This window comes from Urocitellus parryii, chromosome 9, assembly GCF_045843805.1.
Source record: "Urocitellus parryii isolate mUroPar1 chromosome 9, mUroPar1.hap1, whole genome shotgun sequence".
NCBI classification, from domain to species: Eukaryota; Metazoa; Chordata; class Mammalia; order Rodentia; family Sciuridae; genus Urocitellus; species Urocitellus parryii.
In genome coordinates, this window is record NC_135539.1 from 66,236,577 (window position 1) to 66,262,625 (window position 26,049).

Sequence of the window (26,049 nt, forward strand, 5' to 3'; positions counted from 1 at the left end):
AAAAGATTCAAAGAGCATGTCAGCTCAGTGTAAATAGTAAGAACACAGCTTCTTATTTTCTTTTTAATAACCCTTTCCACAGTGGGCTTCTATCAGCCTGAAAATAAGGTTAGAATTACATATGCCTGGGCTGGGAACATAGCTCAATTGGTAGAGTGCTTGCCACACATGCACAAGGCCCTGGGTTCCATTCCCAACACCACAAATACTCACACAAAGAATTGCATGTGGCTTCTAGGCAAGGGGTTATTTTCAATGTTTCACTCCACTTCCTATGACCGGTTGTCTAGATTAGGTGCACTGAGAACACATCGTGGTTTACTGAGCCCTTACCAATGTCACCAAGTTCCACTTTGCTAAATATGGTGGTCTGTTTTCAGTCTTTTTGTCAGATCTATCAACTGCATCTGTTGGGGGACTGGCTTCTCCTCCACTTGCCTTCCAAGACATGAATCCTTGGCCACTTCCTTCTCAGAGTCCTTTACTTGGTTTCATTACTTTCCTCTCAGTTCCTAAATCTTTGGCTGCTCCTCCCTCAGTACTCAACTACCTTCACACTTGGGGTGAACCATTCTTTATCATGACTTTAAACCCCTTCTGTACACTTCTCATTATTAAACTAATAATTTCACCTTCAACCTCTTCCCTGAACTCCAGACTGGTGTATCCAGCTGCCCGTTCACCTTGGATGTCTAAAACCCAACTCCTGGTTTTCTCTTCCAACTCTCCTCTTTCTATACTCATCCCCATTTTAGTTAATGACAATTTAGTTGATACTCTTGCTCAGGTCAAAAGTCTTGGAGTCATGTTAATATCTACCAGTCCAAATTTATCAGTAAATCTGGATAGTGGCTTGTCTTTACCTCTAAGACAGATACAGAAGCCAGAATTTCTCACCAGTTCTTCTATAACTATGCTGGTTCAAACTGTCTCTTATATCATTGTTGCACTAACCTTCCAAATGTCTCCCTGCTTCTACTTTCATTGGCTTTGCTCTATTCTCAACACAATGGACAGACTAATTCTTTAAAACACAAGGCAGATCATGCTATTCTGCTCAGAACTCTAGTCTTCCCAATTATTCAGAGCAAAAGGCCCCCATTACTTCTCTGGATCATCGATTAATTTCTGACTTATTCTTCTTGGGCTGCCTTTGCTTTTCTTCAACGGTGCCAAGCATATTCCTACCTGAGGACCATTTCACTTGTCATTTCCTCTTCCTGTAACTGACTTTCCCTATCTACTTGGTTTACTCCCTCATTTCCGTCCAGTCTCTTCTTCAAATGGTCCATAATTAGAGACTACTTTCCCTGACCCCTTCCAGCCCACCCTATTTCTCTGACCCAGCTTTATTTTTCTCCCTATTATTGTTTTACTATTTGGCATTTTTCATATTTTCCTGTTTTATTTTCAATTTCCTGTCTGCTTAATCTAGAAGAGAAGGTCCAGATTGGCAAGGAATTTGCTTTGCTCAGTCCTGTATTCTTGGCACCTAGAACAGGGCCTGACCAGTATTAACTACCAGTGAAGGGAATGGATTATGCAGATTTGTACTCAATAGAACCTCCAATAGCATCCTCTCCTCTTTCCGGACAAGGCTGTCTCTTCTAACTAAACTTCAGACCTTCCCTGGCAGCCGGCATGCCGTATGCCCCACAGTATATAGTTATGTGTTCCCATTCCCTATGGTTCCTTGGTTGTGGTGCCATTGCGGACCCAGATTCTATCCTCCTTTTCTCTCTGCCATCTCAGTAATTAGCTGAGTCCTTATACTCATCTTTTCAATGTTCCACAAAGATTGCTACAATTCCAGGAGTCACTTAAACACAAAAAGAGAGAAATTTCCTCCCATCGTTTATTTTTCATTCCTTCTGGGAAGATTCTCACCAGGTTTTCCTTTACTATGTCAAATGCTCATTTGTTCAGGAAATCAAGGTGATGGCATTAGTAGCTTCTGCAGTGGAGGCTGAGAAATGTGGGGAGTAGCAGTGGTTACTGGATAGGAAGCAAGAGCATTTGTGCTGCTGTTGCTGTGTGTGTGTGTGTGTGTGTGTGTGTGTGAGAGAGAGAGAGAGAGAGAGAGAGAGAGAGAGAGAGAGAGAGAATGTGTGTGTGTGTGTGTGTTTATGTGTGTATATACATGTATATATATTTTTTGGCACCGGGGATTGAACGTAGGGGTGTTTAACCACTGAGCCATATCCAACCCTTTTTTATATTTTATTTAGAGACAAAGTCTCACTGAGTTGCTTAGGGCCTTGCTAAGTTGTTGAGGCTGGCTTTGAACTCATAATCCTCCTGCCTCAGCCTCCCTAGCTGCTGGGATTACAGGCATGTGCCACTGCACAGAGCCACAATGCATACATTTTTGACTTCCAAGAATTTTTTTTAATCCTTTTATTCATCTTTTCTTATTCTGTTATAGTCTATTCTTGCTTCAAGGATACCAATATCTTATTCTGTCTCCATGGGAATATTAAATATAATATTTGGAAGTTTTCTTCTGTTCCCTGATTTATCTCTAACTTCTTGGGCTTCCTTTCACAAGCTCATTTTCTTCCTGATTTTGCTTTGTTTGATTGTTCTTTCATATTAGAGACTCTTCTCCTTGTTTGTCTTTTCATATTTAAATACGAAACACCAGAACAACCTCCTGGAAAATTTCATATGTCTACCAGGGGCAGAGATTGGTGACAAATGGATTTACCCAAATGCAATATATGCAGGTTTTTTTTCCTTTAGATTTGTTTAGTTTCTTCAAAGAACACTCACTGTCAAACCTCAGTGCCTCCCAATGGGGGCTGAGGTTGTGATATGCATGCTGCTAAGGAAGGGAGCTGATAGTTCCAGAAGCTAATAAAGGGGTTGTAGCTGAATCTCCCCAGGCCTCTGCTTTACTTGGTGTGTACACTTTTGGAAATTTTTTGATTTATTTTTTTTTCTAAAAAATTAGTCTTCAGCTTCCTGCAACAGTCGGGGACAGGTTGAATGGGAGAGAACAGTTACCAATGGAAGTGGGATTAGGGACCGGGACTCCACACAGTCTACCATGACATCAGCTCACTCTCTGCTGTGCCTGAGTCTGCAGGGTGCTAAGTCTCTCAAGGCCTTGCTTGCCTTGCTCTTCTTTGGTGTCATTCTCTGGAGGCCTCTGGGTCTGTGCCATTAGGCCTATTGTTTCTGGCCCTGTTGTCTCCCCTCTTGTTGAGTTTATCATTTAAGGTTACATATATATTCCTGTCATTTTAAGTGAGAATGCAAATCAAATGTATGTGGGCAATCTGTCATTTTTATTCAGACATTCCAGGACTTTAAAAAGGACATAAACTCAAATCTGTCAGGGAACCTACAGATCTTGAAAGTCAACCTCAACGTTTTATAAAAGAAAGGAAAGCCCAGAAAAATGAGTTCCTTGCCACAGTGAACCATGGTCATGGGGTCTTTCTCTGGGTGGCAGGAGAGGCTGCTATTTTTGTATCCTCAAGCCAGGCTGCCCAATTTTGCAAGTCAGTCTCATTCTCAATGCATGCTGTGATCTTGGGATGGTTTCTTAAACTTTCTGTGACTTGCTTTCCTCCCATGTAAAACAGGAATAATAACAACTTTCAAACTCATTAATTTACAGTGTGCACTAATGAATTCATATTTATAAAACACTTAAAATAGTACTTTCATAGAGTTAACCCATATTCTTGTTATTAGTTTGTATATGTAACTAAACTTTAACAAACCTATAAATAGTACTATTGTACTAGAAAGAGCTTCATTTAAGACATATAGGAGGAGCTGGGGTTGTGGTTCAGTGGTAGAGTGGCTAGATCCTCAGAACCACATAATGTAAAATAAAGATATTGTGTCCACCTAAAACCAAAATATAAATGTTTATAAAAAAAAGACATATAGGAGATAATTTATTCTAGTCGGTTTGTTCTGCTTGTAGAACAGTCAAACAATACAGTTGGTTTGCAAAGAAAAATGACTATCCTTGGAAAAAATCTATATTCATTCATTCATTTGATATATGTTAAAATATTTTCAATAAAAGAAATAAACATTGAGTTACATAATCGTTTCCACAATACACGGATTCTTTAAACTTATAAAATTATGGACACCTTCAAGAGTGCCACCTAAAAGCATCTAAAATGTTAAATATAGTTTTGCAGGTCCAAATTGATCTGCACTAAAAGTGAGTAGGTTTTTATTTAAATATAGGAATAAAACTAGGATATTTTTCTTTCACAGTTAAGTCTTGCCTTGCCTACAACACAACAGGTATAAGTGATTTAAAGAAATAAATAAAAGCATGTAGAAAAAAAAAAAGGCAATAAAGACTACAAGTGATTTCCCTGTATGATATGGGTTCTGAAATTGATGGAATAAGTGATTGTTAAGAAGCGATTTTCACCCTAAGAAATTATCTTTGAGGAAGAACAACGTTACACATTTTCTTTTTTTACAGGCCTTAGCTTTGTGTGCCTGCGCAAGTGTGTTACAGTGCTAGGATCAAACCCAGGTCCTTACTGGTTGGTGCAGCTTAGAGTCGGCCTTCCAGCTGCTTGTCCTGATTAAAAGAGGCTCTCCATACACAGCTTTGTAAGGCACCAAAGCCCATTCCAGTCCTTCAGCAAGGACTCAGGAGAGCTGCAGAGAGGAAGGAGTAATTCCGGGCTTCTGTATGTCATGTGCCGACCAACACTTCCCACAACTGTGTTAGATGAGCATTTTTAGCAAAAGCATCGCTGACTCATCAACAGCTGCAGGTCTACCAGACTCTTCCTGAAGCAGCTCAGCCTGTCAATGCTATCTGTGGCCTGAGCTGCAGGGCCCTTGACTTATTGTTGGTCCCTTTCCCTCATTGACTAGTCATCCTGTTTTTAGGGCATTAGTCTCTAATTTGTCAGTGTCTGTTTGAGTTCCACGTCTGTTGTCAAGGAAAAAAAAACACTAGGCAGAAAAATAACAACAACAACAAAAAAATAGTTTCAAAACTAGCCTCTATATGAATATCAAATCAACAAGGAGAAAATTAAATAATCCTTATCCTTGAATGTCATGGATCCCAAGAACTTTATTATGTGTTCGAATTACCTAAGTCATTAATAATAATAGAGTTCAAGTTCAAAGCCAGTCTCGGCAACTTAGTGAGACCTTAGCTAAGCAACTCTGCAAGACCCTGCCTCAAAATAAAATAAAATAAAATAAAATAAAATAAAAAATAAATAAAAAGGGTTGGGGATGTGGCTCGAGTGATAAAGCACCCCTAACTTCAATCTCCAGTACCAAAATAAATAAATAAACAACAACAATAAAAACTTTTACTTGATAGAATTGGAAATCTCATGTAAACTTGCCTAAAGCAATGCTAGATGACCTTTCTGTCATCCACGCTAGATATTTACTTCATGCCAAGTTTCTTCATCCCTGCATGCAGAAAGTCAGTAGTAAATATATCTCAAGAACCAAAAGTCAAAGAGGAAATAGGTAATGTCATGAATGTGGCAGATGTTTCAGTCTCTGTCTAGACGTGACACAGAAACTACACTTTGGTTTTTATACTTTTTAAGGCTGAATGTGGATGTGTTCAAATTACTCAGACCTATCCTTGAGTTATTATTTAGTAAAAAACTCTTCCTCTGACGACTTCAAAACGGTTTTGAGGATGTAAAAATATTTTAGATACTAAGGTGAAAAAATATGTAGCCTTGAAGGAATACTCCCATTCACAAGCAAGCATTGGAGTGACGTTATAGGACCCAAGACTGAAGAATGACCAAAAAGCAAAGAGCATTTTCTGTCATAGTTCAGCTATTCAAACACTTGCCAACGATATAGCTTAAAAGTGGGGGGTAGGGCAGAAACTGTTAATTTTTTTTTTTTTGAGAAAAAAGAGACTTAATTTTTATTAATTCCAAGTTGCACATTCTTTTTCACATTTTAATATCTCAAAAATCAGGATGTATCTTAACAATTCATGTCATGTTATGGCTTCACTTGATAGCATCTTTTCTTTCTTAGTGATACAAAACGTAACAGTGTACTTTACAGTCTTAGATTCAATGAAATATGATAATTTTAGGAATTTCTTTTGTCTTTCATTCTTCCCTTTTCTATTCTTTTATCTTCTACTTTCCTAGTCTTCCTTTACTTTTGCTCTTTTCTCACGTGTGTACACACTGCTTTGGACCAATTCAGCACCCCTGAAGAACTGGGGAACTCTTTTCTAGATAAGTGGAATCTCAAGAGAATTACAATCTTGTTTTCTCATTCTGAGCCCAAGATGAGACTCTGCTAAGTACAGATTGCCTGTCCCCAAAAGAAAAGGACGCATCTTTTCAACTCAAGGCACCCTTCCTACATGGAAAGGCCTGGTGTACAGTGAAATGAGAATTACTAACATGAAATACCCTGGCTTTGGTTCATTGATCCTGTTCCCATTCCTCATTAGCATGGATGGTCAGGACTGACTTAAATCTTTGTTTTTAACTATGGGAACGAGAGAGAGAGAAAAAATGAATTCTCACATTTTTCTTCCCTGATGGGAGTAGGTTTATAGCCAACCCTTAGTTCTAATATGCCTGTTTAATACAGATGCCAGCTTCCCCAGGAGCTCAGGCCCCTGTGTGGCAAATCTCTAGTCCTACAGTGGTTGTGCTTTGAGTTGGATTTTAGCTTCAAAAAAACTTTCTCTGGATGTTGCCCCCACACCAGAATTACTAATTCATACAAAGCAGTGCTCATTCAAACAACCAGGGGATGGATCTAGGGCAACTCCAGCCTACTTTAAATAGAATTCCTCCTCCTCTTAAAATCCTGAAGTTTGAAGAAGATTTTACTTTACTTGCCAGTTAGCTAGACAAATTGGAGGAAAACAAAAAAAATCAGAGTGTTGCACCCTGACTATCCTTACATTGGGTAGTATATCAATTAATGAACCTTAAATCAGGGCAACATTTAAGAGGGGGAAAAAAAGCAGAAAAAAAGCTTTGCCAATAATACACCCACACACAAAAAAAGCCGGCTGAAAAGTCACTTGCTGGCATCTAACAATAGTCCAGCGTCTCTCAAATTCTGTTTCTCCACTCTAAATCCCTTAGAATAGATATTTTTAAAAGGCCTCCCACCCCTACCCTGTTTGGGCTTTCTCAAAATACACTCAATCGGGGAGCTGAAGGGACAGCTAAATTATGCCAGTTTCTCTTTGATTCAATTCTCTACATGCTCACGAGTTGGTAGGGAGCTTGGAGCTTAAGGCTCCTTTGCAATCCTGCTGGAAGTGGCTTTCCAAAGTGTAGCAAGCTTCAAGTGAATCCAGAGAGAGCAAGCTGGTGTTGTGAATATGTTCAGGACACAGGGCGGAAAAGATGGAAAGAAAATCACGGATTTCCTATGATCTGCAGGAAAGCCTTGGGTCAATATTTACTATTCCTTTTCTTAGAAGGGACTTCTTCATAGCTTATTAACATGTAATGTACAACATTTTGGGGAAAAAGTAAGCAGTTGATCATCTATTTACAGACTGCCATTCTTCTAGCAATTTTAGGTAAATGTCAAAACAAAGCTCAGGAGAACATGACGCTGATTCACCAGGTGAAATTTCTCTCCTTTTCTTTTCTTTTTTTTTAATATTTATTTTTTAGTTTTAGGTGGACACAATATCTTTATTTTATTTGTACATGGTGCTAAGAATCGAACCCAGTGCCTCACACATGCTAGGCAGGCGCACTACCACTTGAGCCACATCCCCAGCCCATCTCCTTTTCATCTAATTCATCTCAATCCATCTCCAAGGAGACAGTATGTTTTCATGGTCACAATCTTGAGTGCTGGAGTCAAACTTGGGTTTGATTATTAGATCCACCACTGGCTAACTGACCTTGTGCATGTTATTTAACACATCAGGAATCAGTTTCCTTATCTGAAAAATGAGTGTAATAAGGTTACCTAATTGCTTCTCATTTTGGGTTTACTATTAATCAACCGAGTTTTGAGTTTTCTTTATTCCTTTTTTTTTAACTATTCCTTTTCATCTTCTCTACTGGCTTAGAAATCATAAATAGCATTCCTATTCTTTTAGATGTTGTCCTTGAATTTTTAATAGGCGTACTTAATGAAGTTTATAAGTCATCGCCATCTTTATGCTCACTTAAATAATAGAGAGGATATGAGATGATTTTACTCTGATCATTGTGTCCCATTTATAACCGAGTATAGAACTGATATTATAATTCCAGCTTATGTGCTTTAGCACCAAAATTTGTCATAATCAATATTGTTACTTCATTATTACTTTAACCAATCAAAACCTTTTTTTGATTTACCTACATGCTTGTCCATCTCCTTATCACATTCTTTTGGATTTGATTTCCTTCTTAATAAAATACATTCTTTGGAGAGTGCTTTCAGCCACTGAAGTTTTGGAGGAACTCTTTTTAGACTATGATCACTATTTTTATCAGGCTGAGAATAAAAATCTAGGTGAACAGTCATTTTCTCTTGCGATGTTGACAATACTGCTCCGTGTCTTCTGATTTCTATTGTTGTCTTTGAGAAATCTGTGGGGATAGTGGGAATTCCTTGAGAGGAGAGTTTCTTTTCTCTCCAGGTGTCTGTACAATCTTCTTTTTGACTCTGGTGTTATTTTCAGTTTCACTATGACACATCTAGGCAGGGTCTCACTGTGTCTCCTGACACTGAATATTCATGTCTTTCATTGACTCTAGGGTAGGATTAGACCTTATCTTTTTAAAAATTATTTCCCCCCATTCTCTGTAGCCTTTCCTGATGGAAATCCTAAGTGACAGATTTTGGGTTTTTCCAGTCTATCTTTCATGTATCTTCCCTTTCTTATATTTTGTCTCTTTCTATGCTAGCTTAGGATCTTCTTTTTTTTTTTTTTCTAGATCTGTGTTCCAGTTCAAAATTTATACCTACAACAACATTGAATCCACTGTTTATCCTATCTTATCCATTAAATTATTATCTTTTCTTCCCTGGTGAACATTCTATTATTTCATTTCTAAAAGTTCTCATTTTTTTTTCATATTGTATTATCTTTTATCTAATATTCCTTTAGTATTTAGTCATGATATGCACTATTATTTTCTATTCTCTTTCACATCATTTATTTACCTATCTCTACAATTTCTTTTTGCCAGGAGATTTTGCCTATGGTGGATTGTTTCTAAGCATCACTTGTAATTTTGGTTTATAAACTCAGGGTAAGTGAGGAGTTATCTATAGGAATCCTGCCCAGATGGAGATGTTGTCTGCAGAGAGGTTTTAGACTTGCTTCTACCAGGGTCTCTGGGTACATCAAAGCCCAACACCTATTTCAATATTAAAGTCTCAATATTAAAGTTGCAGAATCTCAGATGATACAGGTAGTGGGTAAATTTAAAAACTTCAAGCTCACATGTGGTACAGACTTATGTTTAAAAGTTGCCCAGGAGCTGGGCATGGTGGCAAATGCCTGTAATCTCAGCAGCTCAGGAGGCTGAGGCAGGAGGATTGTAAATTCAAAGCCAGCCTCAGCAATTTAGTGAGGCCCTAAGCAACTTACAAGACCCTGTCTCAAAATAAAATCTAAAAAGGACTGGGGATGCAGCTCAGGGGCTAAGCACCCTTGGGTTCAATCCCTGGCACACCCCACCCCCAAACTACCCAGGAAATATTTTACTTTCCCACCCCAGCCCAGGTCAAGATAGACAAGCTTGGGCTGGGGTTGTGGCTCAGCAGTAGAATGCTCGCCTAGCAACACGTGTAGGCGCTGGGTTCTATCCTCAGCACCACATAAAAATAAAAGTATTGTATCTAACTACAAATAAAAAAATTATTTAAAAAAAAGATAGTCAGGCTAGGTTCTTAGGGTCTCCCATTATGGAAGGGTGGATTTTTCACTAAGGGGGTGGTCACTGTGGACATTGACTTTGTGTGAGAGTATCTTTCAGCTTCCAATTTTACTCGAGTCCAAAGATTTATCATCTGTCTCTGCATGAGTGTTAAACCAGGTTACTGACATGCTTCCTCTCTGCTCCTGCTTCTGCGAGTACACACTACCTTCTGATGCACATGCTCTTCTTTTCTGCCCCTTGAATATCCCTTCTCTTCTGGTGAGCTTGAGTAGGTATTTAAAAGGCTTTACAAATTATATTTTGCCTAATATTTTTATGTATTTGTAGTGGATTTTAAGGTTATCCATAGCATTCCATAAAATCGCCAACCAAATTCTCTCTGTTTCTGCTAAGGCATGTGCACATATGTGTTTGAGAAAAAGAAAATGTTTTTTAAATGTGTGGTACAGTGGTAGAACATAAATAGGTGCTCATGAGATCTAGTGTACCTTTAGAACAGCTGAAAAAATGAAGTCTCATGGGTGAGTAAACACTTCCGAGAGATAATAGATACTCTAAAAATTCAACACTGAATACCTTTACACATGTTGTTGATAAGACAAACTACTAAGTATAGCCACTTGCATGCATGTGGGATGTCATTCATATAATGTAACAATTCTCTCATGCAACCTCTGGGTTTTCTCAAGGAAGGTTACTATTTCTTAAAAGCAAATTATTACAAAATGATAATATTAATTATATGTATGTAATTCCTATTTCTCCTACATATAGTTTAGGAGAAAAATATAACCAACTCCTTTATCAATGTTAGCACATATATTAGTATCTCGTGGAACAGCAAAGTTTTGTGGAAAACCCTAAAAAATTCACGTCAGAAATGTTTATGTGCTACCAAGGTACAGGCTTGAGAGAGTGATGGGTCTGGGCTCTGACACAGTTTCTAACATTCATTGGCTGTATGTCATGAGGTTAACCTCTCTGAGCTTCTGTTTGCCTGTGGGTAAAAGAAAAAAATGACACCTTGCAGGATTTCAGTCAGGATTAAATGAGATAATGAATTCTTCTAGCAAGTGCTGATAGAACATTTCACAGAGAGAGAGAGAGAAGGAAGGATAGAAAGAAAAAGAAAAGGGAGGGAAGGAGGAAGGTGAACTTGAAATGTTAAAGAATTTAGGTTGCCAATGCCCCTCATTTCACTGAAGAACAGGAATATGTCAGTCACACCCTCCCATAAATTAATCTAATGCTAATTTCTCTTTTCCTTCCTTCCTTCCTTTCTTTTTTTAGGATGGGCTTAAAGAACAAACTTTATTGCAATTACCAAAACAAATATGTTAACTTTGAAACATTTAACAGATTTCAATTTAACTCATCTAGTCACATAACTCAAAACAGAAAGCAAAAAGTTTTGCGTGCTTAACCATTTTTAATAATGAAACTTTAAAAGAGGAAACAGATCCCCCACACAGTTTGGGAGATATTTAGGCAAGCAAATATTCATTAAGCAAAAAGACAGCATTAAAAACTAAAAATCCTTGAAGGGAAGGGAGAGGGGAGGGAATTGGAAAGACAGAATGAACAGGACATAACTTTCCTATGTTCATATATGAATACAACCAGTGAAACTTCACATCATGTACAACCACAAGAATGGGATCCTAATTAGAATAAGTTACACTCCATGTATATATAATATTTCAAAATACACGCTACTGTCATGTATATCTAAAAACAACAACAAAAAGACAAAAAATGTTTTTTTAAATAAAAAAACACAAATCCTCAAATTTAGAGAGATGTCTATTGAAGTCTTTGATGCACATTTATTTATACATAAAAAAATAAAGATTTTAATATAAAGGAAATCAAGTCTGGGTGCTTACCCTTTGTTCTAGCACAATCTCCTGCCTTGCCTTCATTTTTGGCCACATACCTCTCCCACCACAGTACCACCCGTACTTTGCTGGTGTTAGTTCAATATGATTGGCTTACCCCAAGCAAGCCTCCAGCTCTCACTCACATATCCTGTCTGTGGGTCATTATTCCCTTAAAGGTTAGCACAGCCTTATACTTGGTGTTATTTGTATAATTGAGCTTGGGAATTCCAGGTATCCAGAGGTAAGTATATTTGCACAATTCTGTTTTACTGCACAGGTCACAATATATAGCAGGTGATTATATAATCAACAATAAGATGGTTTTTATGATTTAGATAAAAACATCAACTTCATTTGCAACTACCGATGAACAAGACAAAACCTGCCATCATACAAAGGCTGTGTTTGCTCTTTGGTACAGTCCCGAGGGCTCATACCATTTGAAGTATGTTAAATACAGAATTCATAACACATTTCTGGTGGCATCAGACATGAAACGTAGGACACAAGACCGTAAGTGTCCTAAGCTCCTGAGTTGTCTGTGCCACGTATGTAACAGAAAGACCACGTTTTTAGACAGTTATTCAATCACATTTGCCTTTAATAAATTATCAGCAAGCCAGTTTCTAAGTAATCCTTTCTAGATTGGTACCATTCATTCAAATTCATTTCATGTGTCATGGAAAGTTTAATATAACAACAAAGACAAATCAAATAACCCAGAGCCCTCAGATGTATGCAGGCAGCTGTCTCTCAGGATAGTTCCTTAGTAAACTGTGGAGGGCATTAGGCAACTGAGACCGCTCTGGGAAAAGGACTTCCAAAGTGACTTATACATGCTGGTGGCAGGGATGAGGAGAAGCATATTTGAGTAAAATAAACTTTCATCTTTCTATCCTTATTTAAAAAAATGAGGGCTGGAGATGTGGCTCTGTGGTAGAGTGTTTTCCTGGCATGTGTGAGGACCTGGGTTCAATCCCCAGCACCACAATGAATTAAAAAAAAAAAAAAGTACATATACAGATAAAACAATCAACATTATTTTTTAAAAAAATAAATAAATAGAATCATCAAGCAACAGAGTAAGAAGGAACCAAACTACACCATGATTTGACCAGTACTTAAAAGAGTGCATAGAGTCCTGACCCTTCCCAGAACTTCTAAAGTAATCAGCAAGATACTTGAGTGAGCACTGTACCTTCCCAGATGTTTTTGAGATGTCTCTGCCTATGAATAGGCTTGGAGGTATGCAGATGCACTCAATGCCCTCAGAGGAAAGTGATCTAGTCCTGATACCTTACTTGATAGTACATATTAGTTTAGTGTTTTTTATTGGTCTCTGCCCTTGGGTATGTTAAAAGCGCTCCAGGCATGGTCAGCTCAAGCCTAACCTGACACAACAGCTGATTCATCTCTGGATGGGGACAGCTTACACGTCATGGGTGGAGAGCTGTTCATGTCATAGTTCAGACGATGAATATGAGCTTCCCATTCATTTCTGAAGATATTTAATTAGGGGGCAGGCTCATCTGAGTGAGCAGCCAGGCAGTGTTTTACATAAGATAATCATTCAGAATATGATCTGAGTCACTCTGGTGACACACAAGAGGAGAAATATTTGATAAGAAAGGAAGAGATGTCACAATCATCCTTGGGTCCTAAAAGACTAAAGGTGTGGGACAAAGGCTAAGGTCTACAGTGAGTCAGATTGGATGAAGGCAGCAAAGATTTGATGACAACTATTGCCATCCTCTTCCCCCCAGAACCCTGAGTAGGAACCCCGACATCCCTAGCCCCAGGAAAAAAATGGTGATTTGAAAATATCTGTCTAGACATAGCAATGATTGATCACAATATCCCTGGAGTTTTAGAAATACAAAAGTTTGTTCTGAACTAGTATCACATACACCTGAGTTAACAGGGTACATAAGCATTAGAATGTGTACCTGTAGGTGAAGGTAAAATAAAGAGAGGTTGTTTAAAGAAGCAGGCAATGAAAAGGCATGAAAAAATTAGAAAAAGTAGTATAGTTTAATTTGATATGGAGTAGGGTGCTACTAGTTTCAGCAAGATCGACTATATTCAAGGCCATAGAATAAGCCTTAACAAATTCAAAAGGATTGAAATCTAATAGAGTACAAATTTATGTGACAGAATTAAGCTAGAAAAATAGAGAGATTCTGGAAAATCATGTTTGAAAATTAAACAACATGAAATAACCAATGAGTGAAAGAGAAAATCACAAAAGGAAATAGAAAATATTTGAGTGGAATGAAAAAAATAATATGTCAAAATAAGCGGGAGGTAGATAAAATGGACTTCAGGAAAATCTACAGCATTACATATTTATGTTAGAAAAGAAGAAAGGTCTCAAATCTCTGAACTAAGCTAACAACTAGGAGCATAAAGGCAAATTAATCCCAAAGCAAACAGAAGGAGGGAAATAATAGGATAAAAGCTAAAGTGGTTAAAAAAAACATAAATTGAATGAACTGGAAAAAAAAAAGTAAGGTAAAAGCCATAAGTTGATAAAAACTGTCAAACCTCTAGGCATATTAGTGAAGAAAAAGCAAAAGACAGAAGGTATGATTTAATAATATCAGGAATGAAAGATATCACTACAGACCCTAAAGACATCAAAAGGTAATATAGAAATATTATAAGCAACTCCATGCCCTTAAATGCAAAAACTTAGGTAAAATGGACAAATACCTTGGAAGAAACAAACTATTAAAGTTCACTGGAGAAGAAAAATAAATTGAATACTCCTATATCAATTTTAAAAAATTGAATTCCTAGTTTAAAAAACATCTGACAAAGAAAACTCCACATCAAATGGTTTTATTGGTACAAAAAAAAAATCTCACTGAGTGGAAAATATATTCAAAACATATATCTAATACAGGATTCACAAAGTACATAAAGAACTTTCAAACCTTGATAATGAAAAACAACTCATTTTTTAAAATGGACAAGATATTTGGACAAACATTTCATAAAAAGCTATATGAATAGAAAATAATCTCATGAAAATATATTCATCATTATTCATTCATCATTATTCATTTTAATGTAAATTAAAACCATATGAGATGCTAGCACCTATTCAAATAGGTAAAATAAAAGAAAATAAAGAAAAAGTAATAATACTAAATGCTGTCATAATGTGGAGCAATTGGAACTTACATGTTGCTGGAGGGAATGCAAAAGTATTCACTCACTTTGGAAAAATGTTTGGAAATTTCATATGACTTACTTGTTTTGCCACTTAATATTTATTCAAGGAAAAAGAAGACATAAGTGTACACAAAAAAACCTTCAAGTGAACACTTACAAAGGCTTGTTCATAATCACCCCATGTATCCTTCTGGTAAATGAATGGATTAAAAAAACCCCACTATATCCAGGCAATGGAAACTTACTTAACAATAAAAACAAATGAACTGCTGATACACGCAATGTGGGATGAATCTCAAAAGCATTATATTAAGATTAACAGAATTACTAAGACTACAAGGTATGATGCACATGACATTATAGAAAGAAAACTCTAGGACAGAAAACACTTCAGTGGTTGCCAGGGTCTGGGAGTTATGGGAGAGGCTGGCTACAAAGGCCAGGGCATTTCTTGTGGTAAGGAACAGTCCCACACCTTGGTTATCAAGATTAACATGACTGCATTTTCTTGAAACTCACAGAACTGTAAACTAAAAGGTATGAATGTCACTATATGTAAATCACACCTCAATAAACTTGATTTTTCATTTAAAAAATATTTTACCGGGTTTTTAAAGAGCTGTTTATCAGCACTAATCTCCAGGATATATAAAGAACTCAAAAAACTTAACACCAAAAAAATAAATAACCCACTCAGTAAATAGGCTAAGGAACTGATCAGACACTTCACAGAAAAGAAATACAATAGATCAACAAACATATGAAAAAATGATTATCTATAGCAATTAGAGAAATGCAAGCCAAAACTACTCTAAGATTTCATCTTACTCCTGTCAGAATGGCAATCATCAAGAAAACAGGCAACAATAAATGTTGGCGGAATGTGGGGAAAAAGGTATACACATACATTGCCTGTGGAACCGCAAATTGGTGCAACCACTCTGGAAAGCAGTATGGAGATTCCTCAGAAAACTTAGGATGGAACCACCATTTGACTTCGATATTCCACTCCTCAGTTTATACCCATAGGACTTAAAATCAACATACTACAATGCCACAGCCACATCAATGTTTATAGTAGCTCAATTCACAATAGCTAAACTTTGGAACCAACTGAGATGCCCTTCAACAGATGAATGGTTAAAGAAAATGTGGTAATATACACAATGGAATATTACCCAGCCTTAAAGAAGAATGAAATTATGGCATTTGCAAGTAAATGGATGAAACTAGAGAATATCATGCTAAATAAAATATGCCAATCCCAAAAAAACAAAAGCCAATGTTTTCTCTGATAAGTAGATGCTGATCCATAGTGGGGAAGTGGGAGGGAAGAATGAAGGAACTTTGGTTTGTACAGAGGGGAGTGAGGGAAGGAGTGGGGCTGTGGGGTGAGAAGGACAGTAGAAAGAGACAGATATTATTACCCTGTATACATGTGTGGTTATACTACAGGAGTGACTCTGCACCATGTACAGCCAGAGGAATAAGAAGTTGTGCTCCACTTGTGTACAATATGTCAAAATGCATTCTACTGTAAAACAAATCAATAAATTTTAAAAGAGCTGTTTATCAGGAACATGTGCAATGAGGATCAGGCAAATGAATGAGATAAAAAAAAATCTCATAAGAAGGGAGCACACCTACTTAATCCAAGATGTAGGGAAACTAAAGAGAGAAAAACTTTTCAAGGCAGGATGGAACCAATATTTGCAACAAATGAGCTTCACCCTGGCCTGAGAGGTCATCAGGAAGTAGAGTGTATATCCTGAAAAATGAGGAGAATTTGCAGCTGTTTTAGACCTGAGGCAACTGAGTCATAAGAAGAGTGAGGTAAGCTAAAGATGGTCTTTAGCACTGCTGAGCCTAGGTGTGCATATTCTGAATAATCCTTGCTACCTAAGTGTAAGTCAAACTTATAAATATGGCAGGAAATCACTCCCAAGATTAGATGACTAGTCAATTAACTTTGAATTTCTCAGAAAGTAGATTATGGGGTTGGGGCTGTAGATCATTGGTAGAACGCGTGCCTAGTATGGGTGAGGCACTGGGTTAGATCCTCAGCACCACATAAAAATAAATAAATAAGATAAAGTTATAAAAAAATGTTAAAGAAAATTTGGATTATGCTAGGTGAACATGACCTAATCGGGCAAGCTTTAAAAAAAAAAGGCTGGGCCCTTCCTGAATGGAGATTTTCCCCATCCAGCTTGAAGAAGCAAAAGTTACCTTAACTGTGTTGTGAACTGCCTTTGGAGAAATCCATGAAGCAAAGACCTGATGGCAGCTTCTAGAAGCACTGAGAGGTGCTAAATTCTAAATGGGCACTAAATTCTAACAACAGTGATCTTGGAAAAATGACCACAACCCTCAGATGATCAAAACCTGAGCTAACACTCTGACTCCCACCCAGTAAGACTGGGCAGAGAACCCAGACCTCTGACCCAGAGAAACTGCAAGACAATAAACTTGTGTGGGTTAAGTTCATGGTGATTTTGTTATATAAATAGAAAGCCAACTCAGAAAGTCATTAATAAATTAAAATGTTGTTAGTCAATGAGAATATTTTCATGATTTTGACCCCAAGAGACCTTCAATCAGTAGTAAGTTAGTTTGAATGATTTACTATGCATTGAATCAAAAAGCATCACAAAAGTTAACATCGTAAAGAGAAGACTAAGGAGACCATGTCTTGGAGAATAATTCATGTAAGTTCTGTCTAGTGGTGGCACCAGAAAGCCCATCATAAATCGGTGGAGCAGTCTTCCACTCAAGGTACCTTGGCTGGGTCGTCTCACACTTGATAATGTGCTGTCCCTACAGGCTTCCCTTCTATAAAGGTCACCACTTGATGACTGCAGAAACTCAAGTATTATGTCTCTCTCTGGGCTGGACACCCTCCCATAGGTCTCCAGGACCAAGAGCACATCCAGGGTAGAAGGACATCAGCATTCACTGGACTTTCTTAACACTAGCCACACACATTTCTGAGGCCGGGCACCAGGAAATAACTACTTGAGCTTCATCACCATAAAAAAATGCATGAATCATTCCTCAAGAGTCTATCTGCATATGTGAAAACAGGAAGTTTTATTTTTCTTCCCCCAAATAATATAATTTGAATCCTCATAATAGATTGTGGTACTCTTGCAAATTAAAAAAAAAAAATCCACTCTTCATTTTCACTTCAATTTTTTAAAAAGTACACATTTTCATGACTTTATTAGTACTTTTATGCTGACATTATTAGTTTTAAATATCATGTGATAAAAATGGAACCTCTAGTAACTTACCTTGTAACTTTTTAGTCTGATGAAATCAACCTTCATAGAGACAAACCGATCTGAATTTCGGCTGATGTTCTTAAGGTGTTCTACAAGATCAGCACAGAATTTGTAACCACCTTTAAGTACACACAGGACCATAATGTCGCAGTATCCAATGTCTTTCATTATATCCTTGGCCAGCCGCTCAATTCTGAAAGCAGTAAGGGATAAAAGACATATTAAAGTGCAACCATTTCTGAGTATTTTTGTTCCTTTAATAAAAATGCATGATGTATTATTTATATTAGGTTATTCAGGGGACTGTGGAGAAAAATTGGGGGAATACAAACCTACAGACAGAAAGGCTTTGTTAAAGATGGACACAGAGTGTTCGAAACATACTTCTGATAGCTGCATCATTAATGGCACATTCTTGATTCCTCATGTCACAAAAATTATTAAGGTGTAAAGTACAATGTCAAAGGACATGTATGCTAATATTTTATCACTCCAGTGCCTAGTTGTTAACAATGTATGATGGTATCTGATGACGTGCTCACTTTATAGCAGAGGAAAAGGAAACAGAGAGTGACTCACTCACCTTAGATTACAGGAGACTGGAGGAAAAGTCAAGCCCATTGTAAAGTGCCTCGTAATTCAACAGAGGTAGCACATGGCCTATGTGAAAGGTGCTCCAGAATGCAACACCACAGGCAGTGTTTCCAGGGAGCACAATGCTAAGGATGCCCCCTGGAGTTGTGCAATAGCCGCAGCTTTGGTCTGCTCCTAGAGCTCGTTGGAACTGTTCTTGTATTTGTTTCTAGTTGTCTATAAGTCTATTTCCCATGGGGCATATAACATCAAAATCTAAATGAAGACAGGATCTAAGATACATACTTTTAAAAATATTCCCATTGGCACTCCAAACAAATAGAATTAGATTAAAATAGATAACTAGATTATATATATATATATATATATATATACACATATAAAATATTATATTACATGTATTCAATATACACTTTATATATATATATATATATCATAATCTATTTTATATGGTATGTGTGTATGTACATATATAGAGAATATGGTAACCATAGTTTCAGGCAATGTTTCTCAAAATATGATCATCAAAGAATGCATATCAGAATATCTTACATGCTCCTTATAAAGGGACATTTTTTTTCCTGCATGGTGGAATAAGAGGGTCAACATCTTGGCTACAAACAAACAAAGCTGTACAAAATTCAAAAACAGCCATTTTAGCACTCTGGAAATCAACCAAAGGCATATAACAAAGTAGACACTTAATCATGAAAACACTGAATTCTGGAGAGAAGTCAGTGGCATTCTTACCTGGGGATGCCCATCACGCCACAACTCCCACCCCAGCTGTTTACCCATGTTGTTCAACCAGCATAGGATTCTGCCACAGGGAATTCACCTGACTGGGAACCCTGTAAGCTTACTTGGCCACTTCAAGAGAAGTGGCTCCATTACCCTGAAGTTGCAGTCACAATTATGTAACAAACTGGCCAAGTAGTTAGGATCTGATGACTGGAGTCACAGGGAAGGGGTACACAATTATTTCTTCATATATGTCAAGTTGACCAGAGGCTGCACATATATATCCTTGAATGATGGAGGCTTGCATGTATGTGAGGAGGAGATGGAAGACAGCTAGGGGTGGGCGTGAAGGGCGGGTGTAAAAACCAGGGAAGACTTGAAAAGGGTTGATTGGAAACATGAACATATTGGCCAGCCACAGATACACCCAACAACAGAGAGGAGCCTTCCTGTCTCTAAGTCTTCTAACCACTTGCAGACTGAACACTGTACTATTTAAACACAGGGGTAAACCTGGTAAGCTGGCCTTAAAAATAAAACCAAGTGCCAGACACCGTAATTCCAGCAGCTCAGGAGGCTGAGGCAGGAGGATCGCAAGTTCAAAGCCAGCCTCAGCAATGTAGTGAGGCACTAAGCAACTCAGTGAGACCTTGTCTCTAAATAAAATACAAAATAGGGCTGGGGATGTGGCTTAGTGGTCGAATGCCCCTGTACCCACCCCTCTCCAAAATAAAGTTTCCTAAAATCATCAAATCATTCATCAACCTGAATTTTGTAGTATATAAATATTATCTTAATGTTTATTTTAAAATTAAGAATGGACATTCCTGGTCCCCAACCCAGACTATTGATTCAGGGTTTCTAGACATAAAAACATGTTCACTGAATAATTCTATACAAGGAGAAGGCCCAGGGTCACTTTATCCTGTATTAAATAATGTTTTAGATCTGGATGCAATTAACAAAATTCATAAAATTCAAGTAAGAAAAGCAAGAATTTGTTTAAACTAGGGGCCTCCCAAAATGCTGTTAAGAGAAATCTTTTCTCAGAAGTTACAAAGAGGTGAACAATATAAAGTCTCCCTCTACATAAATAAAATTGATTTAATTTCTTAAGTTAAGCAGGTCCCTCCCTGCCATTTTCTGTATTTTAATAAGCTAATGTTTGTTTTCAAGTGCCAACTGGGAGATTTACCAATCTGGGAAATGCAAAATTTCCCAAGCTTATATGATCATGGAACTTTTCTCCCCTAGGAGAATCAGGCTTATAGTCCATGAAAAAGTCATCTGAGGCCATGAGAAACCCGAAACTAGAACTTATTTTAATAATATATTATAAGTTGGGAGAAGAAGCAAAATACAAGTCTTACGTAACACAAAATCTTAGAATTTGGACTAAGGAATGAGACTTTTGTTTGCTTACTGACAGGATTGGTGGAAAGATAATATCCTGGTAAGGTGACCATTTGGTGTTTTTCAAACTTTGTTTTGTTCTGAGTACTTAGTTCATAAAGTTAAATTTTAACTCATAACAGATTAAAGAACTAGAGGCAGAGGAACTACACTATACGACTTGAGGAAAGGGTACGTGTGGGATCCCAAAGTCTCAATTTGCTCCTACTCCCCCACTGCCTTCCCATTTGAAATCTGGGCCTCTAAATAATCTCTAGGATTCCAGAGAGTGCCTTACAAACACCAGGACACTCACTTTCCATATAAATGTGAGGGCTTAAGTATTTCAACCTTTGTCCAAAAACATAGAGGTACAAGAACAATCTTGATATCAAGACAGTTTTGTTAAAGGATATGACCTATAAATCCTAATGCTTGTGTTGGGCTGAATTAGATGTGGACCCTTAAAACCAAGAGTAAGTGGGCATGGCTTACAGGGCTTTAGGAGAAATGTTTTTGGAAAAGCCAACAAGCTCCAAAAACCCAAAGGATGTCAATGTAGGAAAGAACTAGAAATTGTATACTAGAAATAGTTTTCTGCAGATAGTTTTAAACTGCAAATACTGTCATTACCTAAAAGTTACCACTGGCCAGAAAACACAATTTTTTAGTACAAAGACTGGCTGACCTGTGATACTTTACTTGTTCCAAGAGAAATGAAAGTAAGGGCTTTAAGGGCGTGTCCTGTGAAGGCAATGTCACTTCTTTACTCTTTCTGGTTAACTCAAGGATCTGTGAAAGGCATGAGACAAAGGTTTTGGGATGAAATCAGTGCTTTCCCAGTATCCATTTCCATCTCTTTGTACAGGACATTGTCCATGTAAGGCTGGTACTTACAACAGTTTCTGTATGTGTAGCTTTCCTAGCATCTCCTCTGGACAAATGTCCAAGGATAGCATTCAGTTAAAGCACCAATTCATTGCATTCCAAATTTGCTGTCCTATAAAATTGTCTCTACTACTCTAAAAAGGGGCTTGGACTAGGGCACTGAGTACATTGTAGGATTCACATAAGACCGAGCCAGCCAAGCACAAGACCAAGGTTGACACAAAAATATACCACTCACCTGTCCACAATGATGCCATGGGGTATGAGTACATATTCCAAATCTCCGTAATAGTGCTGTGGGTATGTGAACAAATCTAAGTCGTACCCTGGCCAGCTGTCTGTAATCTGTAAATTAAATTATTTTGGTTATGGTATTTTTCATTAGATTAAAAAAACATAAATAAATAGCAAGAGCAATAAATCTTTCATTTAACATCAAAATCGTACTGAACACAAAAGATAGATCTACAGATCTCAATGTTGCATGAAATTATGTTCTTTCAAATTCTGAAAAAGTGAGTGGGGAAGGGTCATTTGTTTACTGCTAAAATGAAATGAGTGCTCCATTCCAAAATATTCGCATCATACAATAAAAACATAAACTTGATGTCTTATAACTAGCCTGATAGCATTATTCAGAAAAAAGTAGGTATGTGTAAGTACTATGGGTGTAGCTCAGTGATATAGTGCTTGCCTAGCATGTGTGAGGCTCTGGGTTTGATCCCTAGCACTGTAAAAAAAAAGAATGAAATATATATATATATATATACATACACACACAACTTATAAAAATATAAAAATTTTTAATATTGGGGATTGAAACCAGATATACTTTTCCACTGAACTATATCCCCAACCATTTTTAATTTTTATTTTGAGACAGGGCTTTACTAAGTTGTTAAGGCTGGCCTAAAACCTCTGATCCTCCTGTTTTAGTCTCCAACTTGCTATATATGTGTGTTTGTGTACATATACACACACAGTATTATTATGATACATTCTTATATAAAGATATATCTCACTGCATTTCTACTCATTGTCAATGCCTTATAGTTTTATAAGGAAAGGTGCGAAAGTTCACCTATAAATAGTATATTTCTCCTGACATTAAGAGTGGATCCAAATTTTGACTGGTCCAGTCAATATAGTAAAGAGTTAAAAAGATGTACTAGGGTAGGAACTTAAGTCAGTCCCTACTGGGAATGTGATGGGAATTGGCCTATCTGTAGAAAGACTGATAACAAGTCTTTACCTTGCTTAGGACTCAATGTGCAAGTTTCATGGTCAGAATGATAGAGATGGAGGAGAAAATGAAGGTACAAGTAGAGTTACTTTAACCTTCAGATCATTTAGAAAGGATGCAATAATGAATGCATTATATACCCAAACCATTAAATACTCAAATACGCTGTATCTGGCTTCTTGTTCTTTCTCCTGTATGCTTTCACCAGATTCCTCTGTCCAGCTATCGGCTTTCAAAGCCCTTCATAATGCAGACGCTTCATAATGCAGACCTAGCTTTCCACCCAACTCCCTGCACCCATTCCATCCTCAGACAGGTGTTCAGTCATGATTCTTCCCAGCTCCGTCAGTCCTGCACCCTGCACCCTTTCTACCTCTATATTGCAAACTCATCTCCTTCCTGAGAACTTCAGGTCAGCTCCCACTTCTTCCTGGCGGCCTTGCTGACTGTTCCCATCCTTTGATCTTCTTTCTCAAATTCCTGGTTCCCCTTGCAGCCCTCTGTTCTAACAAAAGCTCCAACAAAGATCCATGGAGAACATTCTTGCCCCTTCCATCCTGGCCCTCACTCCATCCAATCTGCTGTTGGTTTAGAGCCCATTCATTCCCTCTTTAGGACACTGCCTGATTTCTACCTTCTTCTCATGCAGGACTCAAATCCAGTTCTCCTTTGCTGAGGTTCTGGAAGGGGACTCGAGGTCCAGGCCCCACATACTCCCCTTCTGGTTTCTGAATTGCCAGGCAAACCAAACTCAGGCTACTTATCCCTCCCCTGTTTCAGTAAAGACTAGCTCATTCTTCCTCTTGCTCAGACCAAAACCTTGAAATTGTCCCCGATTCTTTTCTTCCATCCCCCTCGCGCAACCCATTAGCAGAGTTTATCTTCAATTCCTTCAAAATTTAAGCAGGACCAGTCCTGAGCACCTCTGCTGCCATCCCTCCACACCCATCCTGGTCCATGCCACTGTCATTTCTTCCCAGATGACTGCAGTAGCTGCTAAACTAGTCTTCCTGCTCCCCTTGCAGGCCCTCCACGTGGCAGCTGGAGTGCTGTTTAAAATATACATCATTATCCTAACAGACTTGTGCTCAAATTTTAAGAGTTTATCATTTCACTTGGAGTACAATCCAAAGTCCTTGCCGTGGTCCATATGGGTCTCTCTCTCTGATGTGTCCCCCTGCCCTTTCTTCCTCCTTCATCCTACTTCAACCATTGTTCTCCTTGCTGATCTTTCAATCTGCCAAGCATGTTCCTGCCTCAAGAACTTTGCATCTGCTATTTCTGTTGTCTACAATACACTTCCACTAACTGTCCACATGGCTGCCCTTTACTTCTTCCAAGTCTTCATTCAGTGCCACCTCAACAGAGAAGCCTTCCCTGACCATGTATGTAAAATGACACCCCTCCCTCTCCACCCATCTCTGTGTTCTTCTTATCCAGTTTTACTTTCCTTCATAGCATTATTACCAATGGATGTGACGTGTGTGTGTGTGTGTGTGTGTGTGTTCTGCTTTGACCCTTCTCACTGGAATGTGAGCTCCTTCTGGCAGAGACTTCATCTTATTCTTTGCTCAATCCCCAGTGCCCAGAACACTGACCTGGAATATGGTAAGTGCTCAAAAATGCTCAATGAGTGAATGAATGATCATCTCTACCCGTGTGCTACCCATCTATCTGAACTTCAGCCCCAGCTCTCGGTTTGTCTCCTTGCAATGAACAGCACCACTGTTCAAGGCTCTGGAGAGTCATATCTATCATATCTATTGGCAGAACCATGGCCAAAGTGTGGGTGTCCTCTGCATACTTGAAAAGCATTGCATTTGCTCTTCTTCTGCCAACAAATTGGCTTTCACCCTGAGGATTCCTTGGGCTTCTATAACCTCTGACACCATACCAGCTAGTCAGAGTGTGGCCTAACAGCTGCACTTGAGAGACCTCCAGCCTCCAGAAGAGCCTCTGTCAGGCCACAGTAAAGACCATCCAAGGACCCTGAGGAGCACCATCCCCCTTGGAGAACATATAAACATTTCTGGCTGGCCTTCTAGAACACACACATTACCTACTCCACTTCCGTTAGCCCTGCCATTAGTGAGAATATTAACAAGGGGTCTTCTGAGTTCATTATTTTTACCATGCAAATCCTTTGCTGCCCTCTGCTCCGAAGGAATCTCAGGGAAAACTCTACTCCTGCTCCTCTTACAGGCCCTCCACGTGGCAGCTGGAGTGCTCTGTCTAAAACATACATCATTATCCTAGCAGACTTGCGCTCAAATTTTAAGAGTTTATCGTTTCATGTCTCTTACTACTGTGATGTTAGTGAAATTACTTACTCTATCTGAGACCCAAATTCCCTCTCCTTTAAGTAAGACATAATAAAACCTGTAGACAGGGATGTGGCAAAAATGAAGAGAGACAGAATACAGTACTTACACTACCTAGTACATTAATTAACATATAACAAGTGCTTAACAAATGATGCCAGAAAAGATAAGAATGCCAAGAAAAGGGAAAAGATGATTAAAAAAATGACAAAATAAAACCCATGCATAAAAAGTATAATGGCAATCCACAACATAGAGACAATACAAAGGGCAAGAACATAGACTTAAAATCTACATATCTGGGTCAAAATTGTTAGCCATAAGACCTTGGGCATATTAACATCTCTAAGTTTCAATGCATTCATTTATAAGATGAAGTCAATGCCTGATCATGTGACTACTGTGAGGATTAAATGAGAGAGATAATGGTTATAAGACATATCGGTATTTGGTTTATAGTACTTATGCAGTAAATGTTAACCATTTAGATGTACAGAAACATCAATTATTTAGTTACAAATTATATGGTTTAGTTTATTGATAGTAGTACCTCAAATCATCAAGAATACAAATAATAATAAATGCTGGCAAGGAGGGTGGGGACACTTATACATTGCTGGTGAGACTGCAAATTAGTATACCACTATGAAAATCAGTATGGAAATTCCTATGACC

The 26,049-nt window shown here is 38.0% G+C and overlaps 1 protein-coding gene across 1 annotated transcript in view; it reads right to left on the reverse strand.

The window, feature by feature from the left end:
• Positions 1-26,049, reverse strand: part of Prtfdc1 (phosphoribosyl transferase domain containing 1) — an 83,240-nt gene that overhangs the window by 51,676 nt on the left and 5,515 nt on the right. The window contains exons 2-3 of the mRNA XM_026401198.2: positions 22,049-22,155; positions 18,205-18,388 (exon numbers count right to left, since the gene is read on the reverse strand). Coding sequence (XP_026256983.2) covers positions 18,205-18,388; positions 22,049-22,155 — 291 coding nt within the window. The remainder of the gene's footprint in view (positions 1-18,204; positions 18,389-22,048; positions 22,156-26,049) is intronic.